The sequence below is a fragment of the Lissotriton vulgaris genome, chromosome 4_1 (genome assembly GCF_964263255.1).
Source record: "Lissotriton vulgaris chromosome 4_1, aLisVul1.2, whole genome shotgun sequence".
NCBI classification, from domain to species: Eukaryota; Metazoa; Chordata; class Amphibia; order Caudata; family Salamandridae; genus Lissotriton; species Lissotriton vulgaris.
Window position 1 is genome coordinate 1,359,914,657 of NC_141691.1, and position 12,918 is coordinate 1,359,927,574.

General features: G+C 43.7%; 1 protein-coding gene across 2 annotated transcripts in view; it reads left to right on the top strand.

Annotated features, from left to right (window-relative positions):
- The window catches only part of LPIN2 (lipin 2), a 791,695-nt gene that overhangs the window by 712,500 nt on the left and 66,277 nt on the right, over positions 1 to 12,918 (top strand). For both annotated transcript variants that reach the window (XM_086965600.1, XM_086965599.1), the window contains exon 18: positions 7,975 to 8,089. In XM_086965600.1, the coding sequence (XP_086821726.1) occupies positions 7,975 to 8,089 (115 nt within the window). The remainder of the gene's footprint in view (positions 1 to 7,974; positions 8,090 to 12,918) is intronic.

Sequence of the window (12,918 nt, forward strand, 5' to 3'; positions counted from 1 at the left end):
AGATATAAAAAAATATCAATTTTATTCAATATACAGTTGAGAATGATTTTTTGAATATCAGGTTAAAAACACAATGAAAAGCTGTAAAATGAAAAACAGTTCCCTAAAATAAATACAGAAAAGAATACAATTCAAATGCAAGTTAATTACATGTACCAGAGATTATGACCCGCATAATCACATGAGAGGACAGAAACAGGTAAGACATCAAAATTGTGCAATACAATTAGTACACTCTGTGTCCTAATTATCACCCTTAATACAACACACTACTGGATCTGTGCTAATATTTAAGTGCTGGAATCTGAGTTGTACGAAAGAAGTGCGTTGACGCGTTTCGATGGAAAATACTGTTCACTCCATCTTTCTCAAGACTAAAAATCTTTAGCTCTGTCCTATAGGCAGGGTCATGTACAATTATTCGCCCTACAATAAACATACATAGTATTAGTGCAATCAACAATCATAGGATACATCACAGTGTATTCGGCCAGGGCGACTGACTCAGGAATCTGGGGATCACGGTTCGATCCCCGGCACCGGTAGCAGATTAGCCCAGCACCATGTGACTCTGGGCAATAGCTTGCTTAATGTTCCCGGTGGCCCCCAGCGCCTAGAGACCCTTACGGGTGATTGTGCGCTTTACAAATATGGATTATTATTATTATAATAACAATTATATCATCAACCCAATGGCTTCCTTCCTGGTGCACTCAATTCACATCTATTACCTGAGTAAATTACCCCTTCGTTTATTCCTATATGTGAGGGAGGCAGCTACCTGGGTTATCCCCTGTGTACTACAAAGTTATCATGACCTGATATATCAGTACTGTAGCTATCCTAGTACCCTATGTGTTACAACAGTACGGATTTCTGATGTTATAAAAAAATTTCTAGCCCTTTGATCATGACCCCCGATTCTCTTTTTCCATGGGATATATTGGTGATTAAGGCTATGAACCAAAACCTATTCTCATCACTCAGAATCAGGTTCTTGTGTTAATCTATGTGCTGTACATCGTGGAAACAAAATGAGTCATTCCCTGGGTCCTTACCCTGCTGTTAGTTAGAGCGGCGTATCTGGAATGGTGCTCCCAATTCTATATTTGTTACTCAAGGATACATGTATCACGGAAGAATCCACCATTCGGGGAATCCGGATCTATTTAATAGAAAGAATAATACAAATGTACTGGGTTCTATCTAAATTCGCTGTCTGTGCAACATCACACCTCATGGGGGTCACGCAGGGAAAACCTCTAAACGTACCTCCTTCTTGAAGTAATAGAGCCGAAGGTTGTCCATATTCTCAATTATGTTGTAAGATATTGCTTAATAAAATTCAGTTGTCTGGAGAAGCATCCAGCATAAATCTATATTGGGGACAAGTATATTAAAAAGATCGATTTAGAATCCTTGTGCCCTTTTCGGAGTCATAATAGGTAAGTTGAAACAAAAGAACGGTATCTTGTATGTCTCCCCATACTGGCTAAATATAGTTACCAAAAGAACTGGTCGAATTCCCTTAAATGACGGTCTCTGCGGTTAGTGCTCTATATCAGTTGGCATCTACCGGTCCAAACCAGATCCCAGTGGGTATCTAAGAAAATGACAAGCAGACACAGAGCAAGACCTCCAATTAGTTTACTATATGCTCCATAGTGTCAAAATACCGAGGAGCGGCATTGTCCCTAGTGGCTTCTAACTGCTCTTACCTTTACTAACGGGGTCTGGCGTTCACGAGTTGGGTGCCGAGTTGAATCGCGAAGATTGCGTCTCACTCGGCGATATTTAAACCACTCCCTGCTGATACTATTGGCTGCTAATTGTGACAACAACCAATCAGGCATCTCGCTGTCATGACAGTATGTGCATATACACGCCAACCTTTCTTTCTCTTCACATTGGTTGAGGCAAGGCTGAGGCAGGGGCTTGTTACAGTTTCCTCTCTGGTCCGTCCTCATTCTACTCTTACGGAAAATACATTTTTTACCGTTCGTTTCCTACCGCACGCTATGGCCGTCTTGCTCTGATTGGAGGATGACGATTTATCCAATCATCCTGGCCAAGTTAGCAATGTCGGAAACATGACAATAATGTATATCTGAAGCTCGGAATTTTAAGACCATGGCCCGCAATTGCGAGTTTAAAATTCAGCATGCACTGAACATGAGGCCTTGCTCGCTGTGCCTAATGTTGCCAATGTAGGTCTACTGTAACGCGGTCACGCATGAAACACGCCCGTGATTCGAATGCATTACTCCCTGTAATGCCCTACAATAAAGACAGTAAAGGAATATGTTCACCTGCTGAATTAAGACAACAGTAACATTTGGTGAGAGGATGGGAGGAAATATGTTTACTGGCTGTATGTCTGTCCATTAAACTGGCTGTATGTCTGTCCATTAAACCTTGAGGTTTAATGGACAGACATACAGCCAGTAAACATATTTCCTCCCATCCTCTCACCAAATGTTACTGTCGTCTTAATTCAGCAGGGGAACATGAATTTTAAACTCGCAATTGCGGGTCATGGTCTTAGAATTCCGAGCTTCAGATATACATTATTGTCATGTTTCCGACATTACTAACTTGGCCAGGATGATTGGATAAATCGTCATCCTCCAATCAGAGCAAGACGGGCATAGCGTGCGGTAGGAAACGCACAGTAAAAAAATTATTTTCCGTAAGAGTAGAATGAGGACGGACCAGAGAGGAAACTGTAACAAGACCCTCCCTCAGCCTCGCCTCAACCAATGTGAAGAGAAAGAAAGGTTGACGTGTAGTTGCACATACTGTCAGGACAGCGAGATGCCTGATTGGTTATTGTCACAATTAGCAGCCAATAGTATCAGCAGGGAGTGGTTTAAATATCGCCGAGTGAGACGCAATCTTCGCGATTCAACTCGGCACCCCACTCGTGAACGCCAGACCCAGTTAGTAAAGGTAAGAGCAGTTAGAAGCCACTAGGGACAATGCCGCTCCTCAGTATTTTGACACTATGGAGCATAAGTTAACTAATTGAAGGTCTTGCTCTGTGTCTGCTTGTCAATTTCATAGATACCCACTGGGATCTGGTTTGGACCGGTAGATGTCAACTGATATAGAGCACTAACCGCAGAGACCGTCATTTAAGGGAATTCGACCAGTTCTTTTGGTAACTATATTTAGCCAGTATGGGGAGACATACAAGATACCGTTCCTTTGTTTCAACTTACCTATTATGACTCCGAAAAGGGCACAAGGATTCTAAATCGATCATTTTAATATACTTGTCCCCAATATAGATTTATGCTGGATGCTTCTCCAGACAACTGAATTTTATTAAGAAATATCTTACAACATAATTGAGAATATTGACAACCTTCGTCTCTATTACTTCGAGACGGAGGTACGTTTAGATGTTGGCTACTGCGTGACCCCCATGAGGTGCGATGTTGCACAGACAGCGAATTTAGATAGAACCCAGTACATTTGTATTATTCTTTCTATTAAATAGATCCGGATTCCCCGAAGGGTGGATTCTTCTGTGATACATGTATCCTTGAGTAACAAATATAGAATTGGGAGCGCCATTCCAGATACGCCGCTCTAACTAATAGCATGGTAAGGACCCAGGGAATGACTCATTTTGTTTCCACGATGTACAGCACATAGATTAACACAAGAACCTGATTCTGAGTGATGAGAATAGGTTTTGGTTCATAGCCTTAATCACCAATATATCCCATGGAAAAAGGGAATCGGGGGTCATGACCAACGTGCTAGAAATTTTTTTTATAACATCAGAAATCCGTTCTGTTGTAACACATAGGGTACTAGGATAGCTACAGTACTGATATATCAGGTCATGATACAGTTGTAGTACACAGGGGATAACCCAGGTAGCTGCCTCTCTCACATATAGGAATAAATGAAGGGGTAATTTACTCAGGTAATAGATGTGGATTGAGTGCACCAGGAAGGAAGCCATTGGGTTGATGATATAATTGTTATGAAATGTTACTTTTGTATTGTAGTAATCCTATGATATTAAGAATACACTGTGATGTATCCTATGATTGTTGATTGTACTAATACTATGTATGTTAATTGTAGGGCGAATAATTGTACATGACCCTGCCTATAGGACAGAGCTAAAGATTATTAGTCTTGAGAAAGATGGAGTGAGCAGTATTTTCCATCGAAACGCATCGACGCACTTCTTTCGTACAACTCAAAGATTCCAGCACTTTAATATTAGCACAGATCCAGTAGTGTGTTGTATTAAGGGTGATAATTAGGACACAGAGTGTACTAATTGTATTGCACAATTTTGATGTCTTACCTGTTTCTGTCCTCTCATGTGATTATGCGGGTCATAACCTCTGGTACATGTAAGTAACTTGCATTTGAATTGTATTCTTTTCTGTATTTTAGGGAACTGTTTTTCATTTTACAGCTTATTGTGTTTTTAACCTGATATTCAAAAAAATTCTCAACTGTATATTGAATAAAATTGATTCTTTTTTATATCTAGTTGTCATTCCATGATTGACAAATGTATGTGCCTTAAAGGTGTTGCTTGTTCAAGGGGGGCCATTTAGTTTATGCCTTGAGACTCTACCAAGACTGGGACTCCCACGAGCAGTAGTTCTGCTCAAACAAGCAACACCCCTGGTGCCAGCCAGGAACCACAAATCTAGCCCACTCTGCACCGCCGAGCCCGGCTTGTGCCTGAGTGGACAAAGACCACGATGACGTAGCCCCAGCGATTGTGGCCACGAATCCAGTGCCCAAGGACCCTCCTCGACGACCCAGACGACGCCTGCAGCCTCACAACAAGGGAACCTTCCAACCGCGACCAGCTGAGGGTAAGATTTCCCGATGTCAAAAGACACCCCTGCACCCGGCGCCCCGCGGCCCCCTGTGCCCAGACTTCTGGGTGCCTACCTATCCTCCAAGATCCCAACTTACCTCTCGAAGTGGTGGTCGCACCGGAAGAATCTCCATCCCCGAGCCTGCAGCCTTTGTTCAACTTCCAAGTCTCCCATTGAATAGCATTCAGTGCCCGACGGCTCAAAGGCACCCTGCACCCAGCCACCAGAGTGCCCCTGGGAGTGCAACCTTTGTCTAATCTACTTCCCCATTTGCCCTGAGCAAGTGACCAGGAGCCCAGCTCCCACAGCCGCGTGGCCTGCTTGCCACGCTTGAACTGCTCTCAAGTTGTATGATCCTAGGCAAGTATTTTATTTCACAATCACCTTTTTCTTTGTTATCACACATAAGAGCACATTCCAATATGTGAGTTCAGAATGTCTGCTGTACAAAAAATGTGTTTGTTTGATTTAATAGGCTAAGATGTTGCCCCATGTATATCAAGAATCCTGTAACAAAATCCACTTGTTCCTTTGGTGCCATGTAGAGCAGCGACAAATTATGACTGCAATCTCATTATATAAAAGCTCTGATATAGCCTCTCTGATTATGCCAGGGTTCATACCATAGTAGTGATTGAATACTTTCAGTCCCCTTATGTTGCCACGTTTTCGCAGATCTACATATTGGGGCTGAAGGTAGTGGTAAGCAATAGTTCCAGGGTTAGAATTCCCTATTGAGTCTCTGCAAACCTAACTTGCATGTTTTAAGGGTTTTCAAGAACTCTTCTCTAATCTTTTCCCGTACTGAGAAATGTTGGAAATGTACTCCTGACAATGGCAGATGTAAACCTTCTTCCAGAGTTGGGGAAAAAAGTGGTTGGAGGGAAAGTGAACTTGCAAACACTCAGCTTTTCGCATGAGCAAATCTACTTATGCATATTTACTCATGCCAAAATGCAGTTCACAAACATTTTTTAGGAGTACTACATCTTGTCCTGCTTCTGTACATTTTTGGGAATTCACGCAAGCTGTATAGCTGCATTTAATGCAAGGACATATAGCATGGGTGCCCTTTTGAGAATTTCTTTAATAATTGGGCCCCTAATTTGGTCTGTTGTTGACCATGACCTTTTGCGTTTATTAAAATTGTCTCTCACTGTATCGGCTAGTTTCACTGTGATTGACAGCATTTTGCTCTTTCACAAGGAGCATATTAGCTCACATAGTTGTTATGTTCAGTGCCATTAACTACTGTAGTAGTGTGCGCTTTTTGAGACCAAAAACAATGTTTGATTTTTCCAATGTGTGTTGTAATTGTGAGGGCCCAGCTGCTCCAACACCAATAAGGTTTTACAAAAACCATGCCAAATCATGTCGCACATTGACAAAACTAAAAGGCTGACCACCAATTTCAAACCTACTGGCTTTGCCAATGCTTGTTTATTTTAGTTTCACGTATTCTTTTTGAAACTCGTTACTCTGATTTTCCATTATGAATATTTTTGGGAAGTACTAGCATGCATCAACTCGTTACTAAATGATGCTGCAAAGAAATGGTACCTGATATTTTACAGTAGTGTAGCAAAATGTTCTGTTTCCTGCTTCATTTTTTTAAGAACATTTTATTTTGAAAGCAAAGAATCCTCAATATTGCTTTCAAGCTTCTGCAAATATTTACATCAAATCAGAGAGCATTCTAGGAGCATCATACATAGATTCATATTGCTAAACTTTTAAAACGTGTCTACACGTTTTTATACTGGAACCACTGTCAGTCATGCTGTCAGAGCTTGCAACATTTACTTAGGTCACTCACCCTAATAATAAAGTCTTTCAATTAATGAACCATAAATACAAGTTTGAACAGCAATACCATATGGACAAAAATATTACCTTAACTGCAGACAGTGCCCTTCCCAGATCTGTAATGTGGTACTGCAATCTGGCAGCCAGAGGGTTTGTGCTGCTGGGTGTGGGGCCTACTTGTTTCAAGGACAAAATACACATGAAAACACCTTGTGTTGGGCCTACTTGTCTTAAGGACAAAATACATGTGAAAACGGGTTGCCCTTGATCCCAAACAATATGTCCTGGGCGTCTGGCTATAGGAATTCCACATCCCTGCATAGGAGACCTTCATCCCTTACTGTTCCGCTGCAGTTCCATCAAAGACTACTGGAATAACATTGAACTCCCATTTAACACAATTCTTAACATTCCTCTTAATCATTCCATGGAGACTTTAAGACCATATGCATCAAAGATGCAACCTACACTCAACAAATGGGATGTCTACCTTTTTAGTTTGCTGTTAACCGTTGGGATCAAAACCATACTAGCAGGCTGGGAAAAATGCAAACCTCTCCCACTACACATGGAGGGCATATATCTGCTTCATAAGAAGCGTTGACAACACCCTTTCTCTTCAGCTATATCTTCAACCTCCTGTACATAGGTCCACCTCCAAATTCATGATCATTAAATATAGCTCAACCCTTACACATTCTCCTCATGCCAGTGAATGTCTTTTATATTTCTACTATTTCTATTGTAACTTATGATGACCATGTGCACTTCTCTCATATCATACAAGGAACTTGTTTTTCTCCTGTTATGTTATGATTTTGAATATGAATCTCGATAAAACAAAATCTGAATAAAAAACAAATTTCATCAAAACAATAAGTTGTTTACCTTCGATAGCGGTCTTTCTGGTGAATACTCTAACCATGGATTACTCACCTCTCTTTCCATCCCACCCCATTCTGTGTAATGGGCTCCACATCTTAGGACGCAGCGGTCAAGTTTCAGAAAAACGAACTTACTGCAGCGTGCAATGATGGTTTGTATATGTGGCTCCATTAGTCACTTCCAGAGTAGAATTAAGTCTGTACAGAGTTGCACAGTGTCAAATACCGCCTCACTCAAGCACTGTTTTGTGTGTTTCTGGCTCAAGTCTGCCACCTGGGATATTCTCTTGGTGAGGAATCTGTGGTTAAATAGAATTTCCTCCAGAAAGACCGCTTCTGAAGGCAAGTAACTTGTTCACCATGTCTTTACGTGCATTTATATTATCGATTGCAATCTGTAAGACTCTTTTCTTCTGTTTCAGGGAGGTAATAGAAAAGAAACCAGAGAAATTTAAGATTGAATGTTTAAATGACATCAAGAGTTTATTTTCTTCCTGCAACCAACCTTTTTATGCTGCTTTTGGTAACCGACCCAACGTAAGTATGCACAGATATGAAATGTAAAATTGACTGCCTGTTACGTGAAATGAGCTTGTGCAGTTATTAACTTGTCATTTGACAGCTTCTACTTAAGTCATCCCCTGGAAGCAGTTCAGTTTGTAAGGCCTGGTATTTTGAAGAAAGGTGCCACATTCTTTGCCTCTTTTAGATACATGCTAAATCTAGGTACATAAATATCCAGATGGATTTAGCAATGTAGAAGGAAATAAATGTTCCTGCACATTGTTTTCATTTTTTACCATTTGAACCATTGTGATACTGTCAGTACTGGAGAGATTGAGCTGCTGAATGTAAAATAGGCCTTTGGTGCTGAGAGATTGCTATATCTTGAGGCCAGAGAAACCACTCAGTGGTACTCTCAAGAATCTTTCAGAGAAAGTGTTATCCTTTCCCAAGAACTAGGCTTTTTTAACCCAGTAGGGCCTGTTCCCCCGGGTGCATCGTCCTACCGTTCAGTAACTCGAAAGACTACAGAAGTTATGGAACTACCTCTGCCCACAGTAGCAACAAAATCCATCATTCTCCTAGAGGTCCCACAGACCACAGCTCGGAGCCACCTTTTGGAACTACCGCTGCCCACAGTAGAAGCAAAATCTGCTATTCTCACAGAGGTCACACATCAGAGCCACTTGTTAAAATGTATGAGGCTCGCTTAGACCCTGTACTCCCTGCATGGACCAAGCCATCCTCCGCTCCAGACCTTAATAGGAAAATTGCCAGGCGGTATAGACCAGCTCCGGTTGGCGCTTTATTTTTGTCAGAGCACCCTTCCCCAGAAAGCCTTGTTATTCAGGCTTCAGCCTCTTCTCTCTTGTCCCATGGCACTTTTCCTACTGCCCCAGAGGTTAGGGGGTCTAAAAAATAGAGGTCTGGCCAAGAGCATCTTTGCGAAGGGAAGCCTGGCTCTTAAGTCCCTAAATGGTAAATACCTATTAGGGCTCTATGTACTTGCACTGTGTGATATGGTGAGCAGGAAAGCAGTGCAAAAAAGGGCATAGTCTAGATGGATTATGTTATGTATCAAAATCTGCTATGACATGGCCTGTAAAGATCTAGCTTCTGGGTGAAGCAAGCCACAGTGCAGCTAGCTCCCGGATGACTGTGGACTTTGGACCATGCATATGCTTTGAAAGTGGCTTACTGGCCAGTTTGCTGATTGGAGGAATGCCTTGGGGTATTGGGCACCTAGTGCATCTGGTGTATACTTGAAGACCTGTGATACTAGAGGAATTTCTGTTCTACCCATCCCTTCGGTTTTGAAGGGTCGGCCAAGTTGCTGGAGCCCGCATGTGCTGACTAGAAATCCAACTCCCATGTTCCTTCTTTCCAGTTCAGACTCCCCTAATGGCCATCACAGAACACTTCCTCCTCCACCCACTAAAGAACAGTGACTTACCGGTAGCAGGAATTGACACCTGAAGGGATGCATGACCATGCACCCTGCCTATGGACACCAGGTGAGAGGGAGGTTGTGCTGAGATGGCGGAGCTTGCAGAGGAAACCCTACATCTTGATAGAAGTCTTTTTCCCCCAAGTTCTAAAATTGGGCAGCAGCATGGCCTTTCTTTCTCAGTGAACTGATAGAGGCTTGCAGGTAACATGGAAATAGAAAAGGGACAGACTGCTATCTTGAATGAGATTAGTGCCAAATGTTACTGAGTTCAAACTGCTGGCAATGTGAAAAACTCTAGTTATATTTCTTTCTTATACTATAAACCAACAACTTAATTGGCCTGTGCCACTGGGTCTTAGTATTTAACAACTATGCCACTGAGTCGTCAGCACTGATTTTTGACAAACCGGTGATCCTGCCTCACAATAGTAAGCTTCTGGATTTCTTAAACAGCTGATGACATTCTCTTCTATTTTTACTTTGCCATTCCTTTCTCTGATATCTAACCGAATGAAACCACATTTGTGTTAACTGTCTGAGTGTGGCATCACTAATCGTGTCTAGAGCCAAACACTTATAGTAGCTTGTATATAGTAGCTCCTATTCTGCAAAGTGGTCGAAAACACCCACCTCTAAAGAAGTCTACCAAGGATTAACCCAATATAACACCACTCAGTCCCGTTAATATGAAGAACCTCCTAAAAGAATAAACAGATATCAAACTTTCTATTTTATAGGTGGATATGGTGGTGAACCAAACACAAAAAATACAAACCCTGCAGAACGATGTAACAGTGTTCCAATAAATACTAGCAGCATTGAAAAATAGGATTAAAGAGGTAGCAAAGAAACTGGACACCATACCAGAATGGAGACCAGACCCAAAGTCTCTACGTAATAAAATGACTAAACGTAAAGATAGGCACAGAAGAGACAATGTACGCAATCTGATAGAGGCTTATAGACACATACACATATACCTTACCTTAGAATATCCCCCAGGCATCAGACTGGATCTGGAAAATCTTGAGCAGACCCTCTCCGTGGCGGTAGGTGCCATTGATTAGTCCACGTAGGGGTGGTAGTTGTTGTCTACGCTGAATGTGACATGCGCAGTGCCTTATAAAGGTGCCACCCCAGCACACTTGCATCCGTTCCCTGCTTTCCACATCAACAGCGCAGATCCGGAAAAAGCTACCCAAGTCAATTTTTGACCACTTTTATTTGACATTTTGTCTACTTTTTTGAGCATTTTGCTCCCAGTGTGCCTTGTGAATGTCCCGTAAGAAACCTGCTGGTTTCAAACCCGTGGGACCTGTCATAGGCAAATGTCTGTGACAGACCCCCATCTGGTTTGCCTGGGGTGCCTGGAGCCAGGCCCGACTCCAGGAACTGAAATGCCGCACCATGAATCCAATGGTGATGAGGGAGACAATGCTGCTGTTGGCCCAACATCAGAAGACTCCACACCACTCCGGGTCTTGGCCACTATGAAGGTACAGAGCCTGCTCTAGAAGTCCTTCCAGTGGCCGTCGTCGCAATCATAGTAGTCATTGGGTAAGGCTCACAAACACAAGAAATCAAAGAAGTTGAATCGGTTTCAACTTCATCACGCCTAAGTCATCGGGTGAGGCACAGGAATTAAGCCATATTTGAGGATCCGTTTCGGCACTCAACCTGTGGAAGCTGAGCCTGGGTCCCCTCTATACCTCCTTGAATTCTGTTGTGCAGGATTGAATTCGCCCAATTCGTAGTTTTATGAGGTCATACACCTCCTATTTGGTCAGTTTGACTCCTCTGGTGCGCCTTTGGACTCCATGGATCGAGGAGGTGCCACAACTGGATTTCCACTGGTGGGTACACCCTCTATGCCAGTCAAGCCCTATTGTCCATTGCTGGGTCTGGACTAGCGCCGGTCGTGAATCCACAGTGGCCTAGACATCCATCAGACACTGGCCTGGTCTCTCCTCCTAGTGTGGCTACGGAGGAAGGGGCATCCTTTGCTATGGTTGTGAGGAAGGCGCTGAAGTCCTCACCAATGTCTTGACTGAGGTACTTCAGCCAGGGGTATGCCATACAGAACCCCTGCTGCCCTTCTGATGTTCTGGGCGGGGTCCTGGGCCAGGCCCTACATGAGCACCACTGTGCACAGGACGATTGCATGTCACCAACATCTAACTCTTGGGCACCCAGATTACCTCCCCCAGCACCCCACCTCTGAGAGCCTGGTAGTGCAGGCCTCCACTTCAAACTGAATTCCGGTGAGTTTCCTACCATTCCACTGAAGGGGGAATCCTAAAGTCTGGATACCTTTGGGAAGAGGATTTTCTTTTCTGCTAGCCTTTCACTGCGGTCAGTGAACACCATATGCCTCCTGGGCCAATATAGCGGTGCAAAAGGGGGTGGTGATGGACGGTGCATCTGAACCAATCAAACACTCACACCCAGTCAACAGATCTGGGTTTAATCCATCATCGTTCTTTAGCTCACTCCGCCACCCCAGTTCAGACATGGCCATATGCAAATCAGTCTGACCCTGTGCCTCATGGGAACAGTCCAGCCCGAACTGCCAAGCCATGCCTTCCCTGGGCCGGAAACAAGCTTCCTAGGACTGGTTTCTGGCATTACAGCGGGCTTCAGCCAGGCTTGCTTGACTCCAGTGGCAAAGTGAGTAAGGGACTCACGTCTGAGCATACCCTGCCAACTTATGGCGAACAAAGCGGTACAAAGGGGGGTGGTGATGGATGGAGCATCTGAACCGATCAAACACTCACACCAAGTCAACAGATCTGGGTTTAATCCATCACTGTTCTTTAGCCCACTCTGCCACCCCAGTTCAGACATGGCCATATGCAAATCAGTCTGACCCTGTGCCTCATGGGAACAGTCCAGCCCAAACTGCCAAGCCATGCCTTCCCTGGACCGGAAACACTCCTAGGACCGGTTTCTAGCATTACAGCTGTATTCAGCCAGGCTTGCTTGAATCCAGTGGCAAAGTGAGCAAGGGACTCACGTCTGAGCATACCCTGCCAACTTATGGCGAACAAAGCGGTACAAAAGGGGGTGGGGATGGACAGAGCATCTGAACTGATCAAACACTCACACCCAGTCAACAGTTCTGTGTTTAATCCATCACCGTTCTTTAGCCCACTCTGCCACCCCAGTTCAGACATGGCCATATGCAAATCAGTCTGACCCTGTGCCTCATGGGAACAGTCCAGCCCGAACTGCCAAGCCATGCCTTCCCTGGACCGGAAACAAGCTTCCTAGGACCGGTTTCTGTCATTACAGCCGTCTTCAGCCAGGCTTGCTTGAATCCAGTGGCAAAGTGAGCAAGGGACTCACGTCTGAGCATACCCTGCCAACTTATGGCGAACAAAGCGGTACAAAAGGGGGTGGTGATAGACGGAGC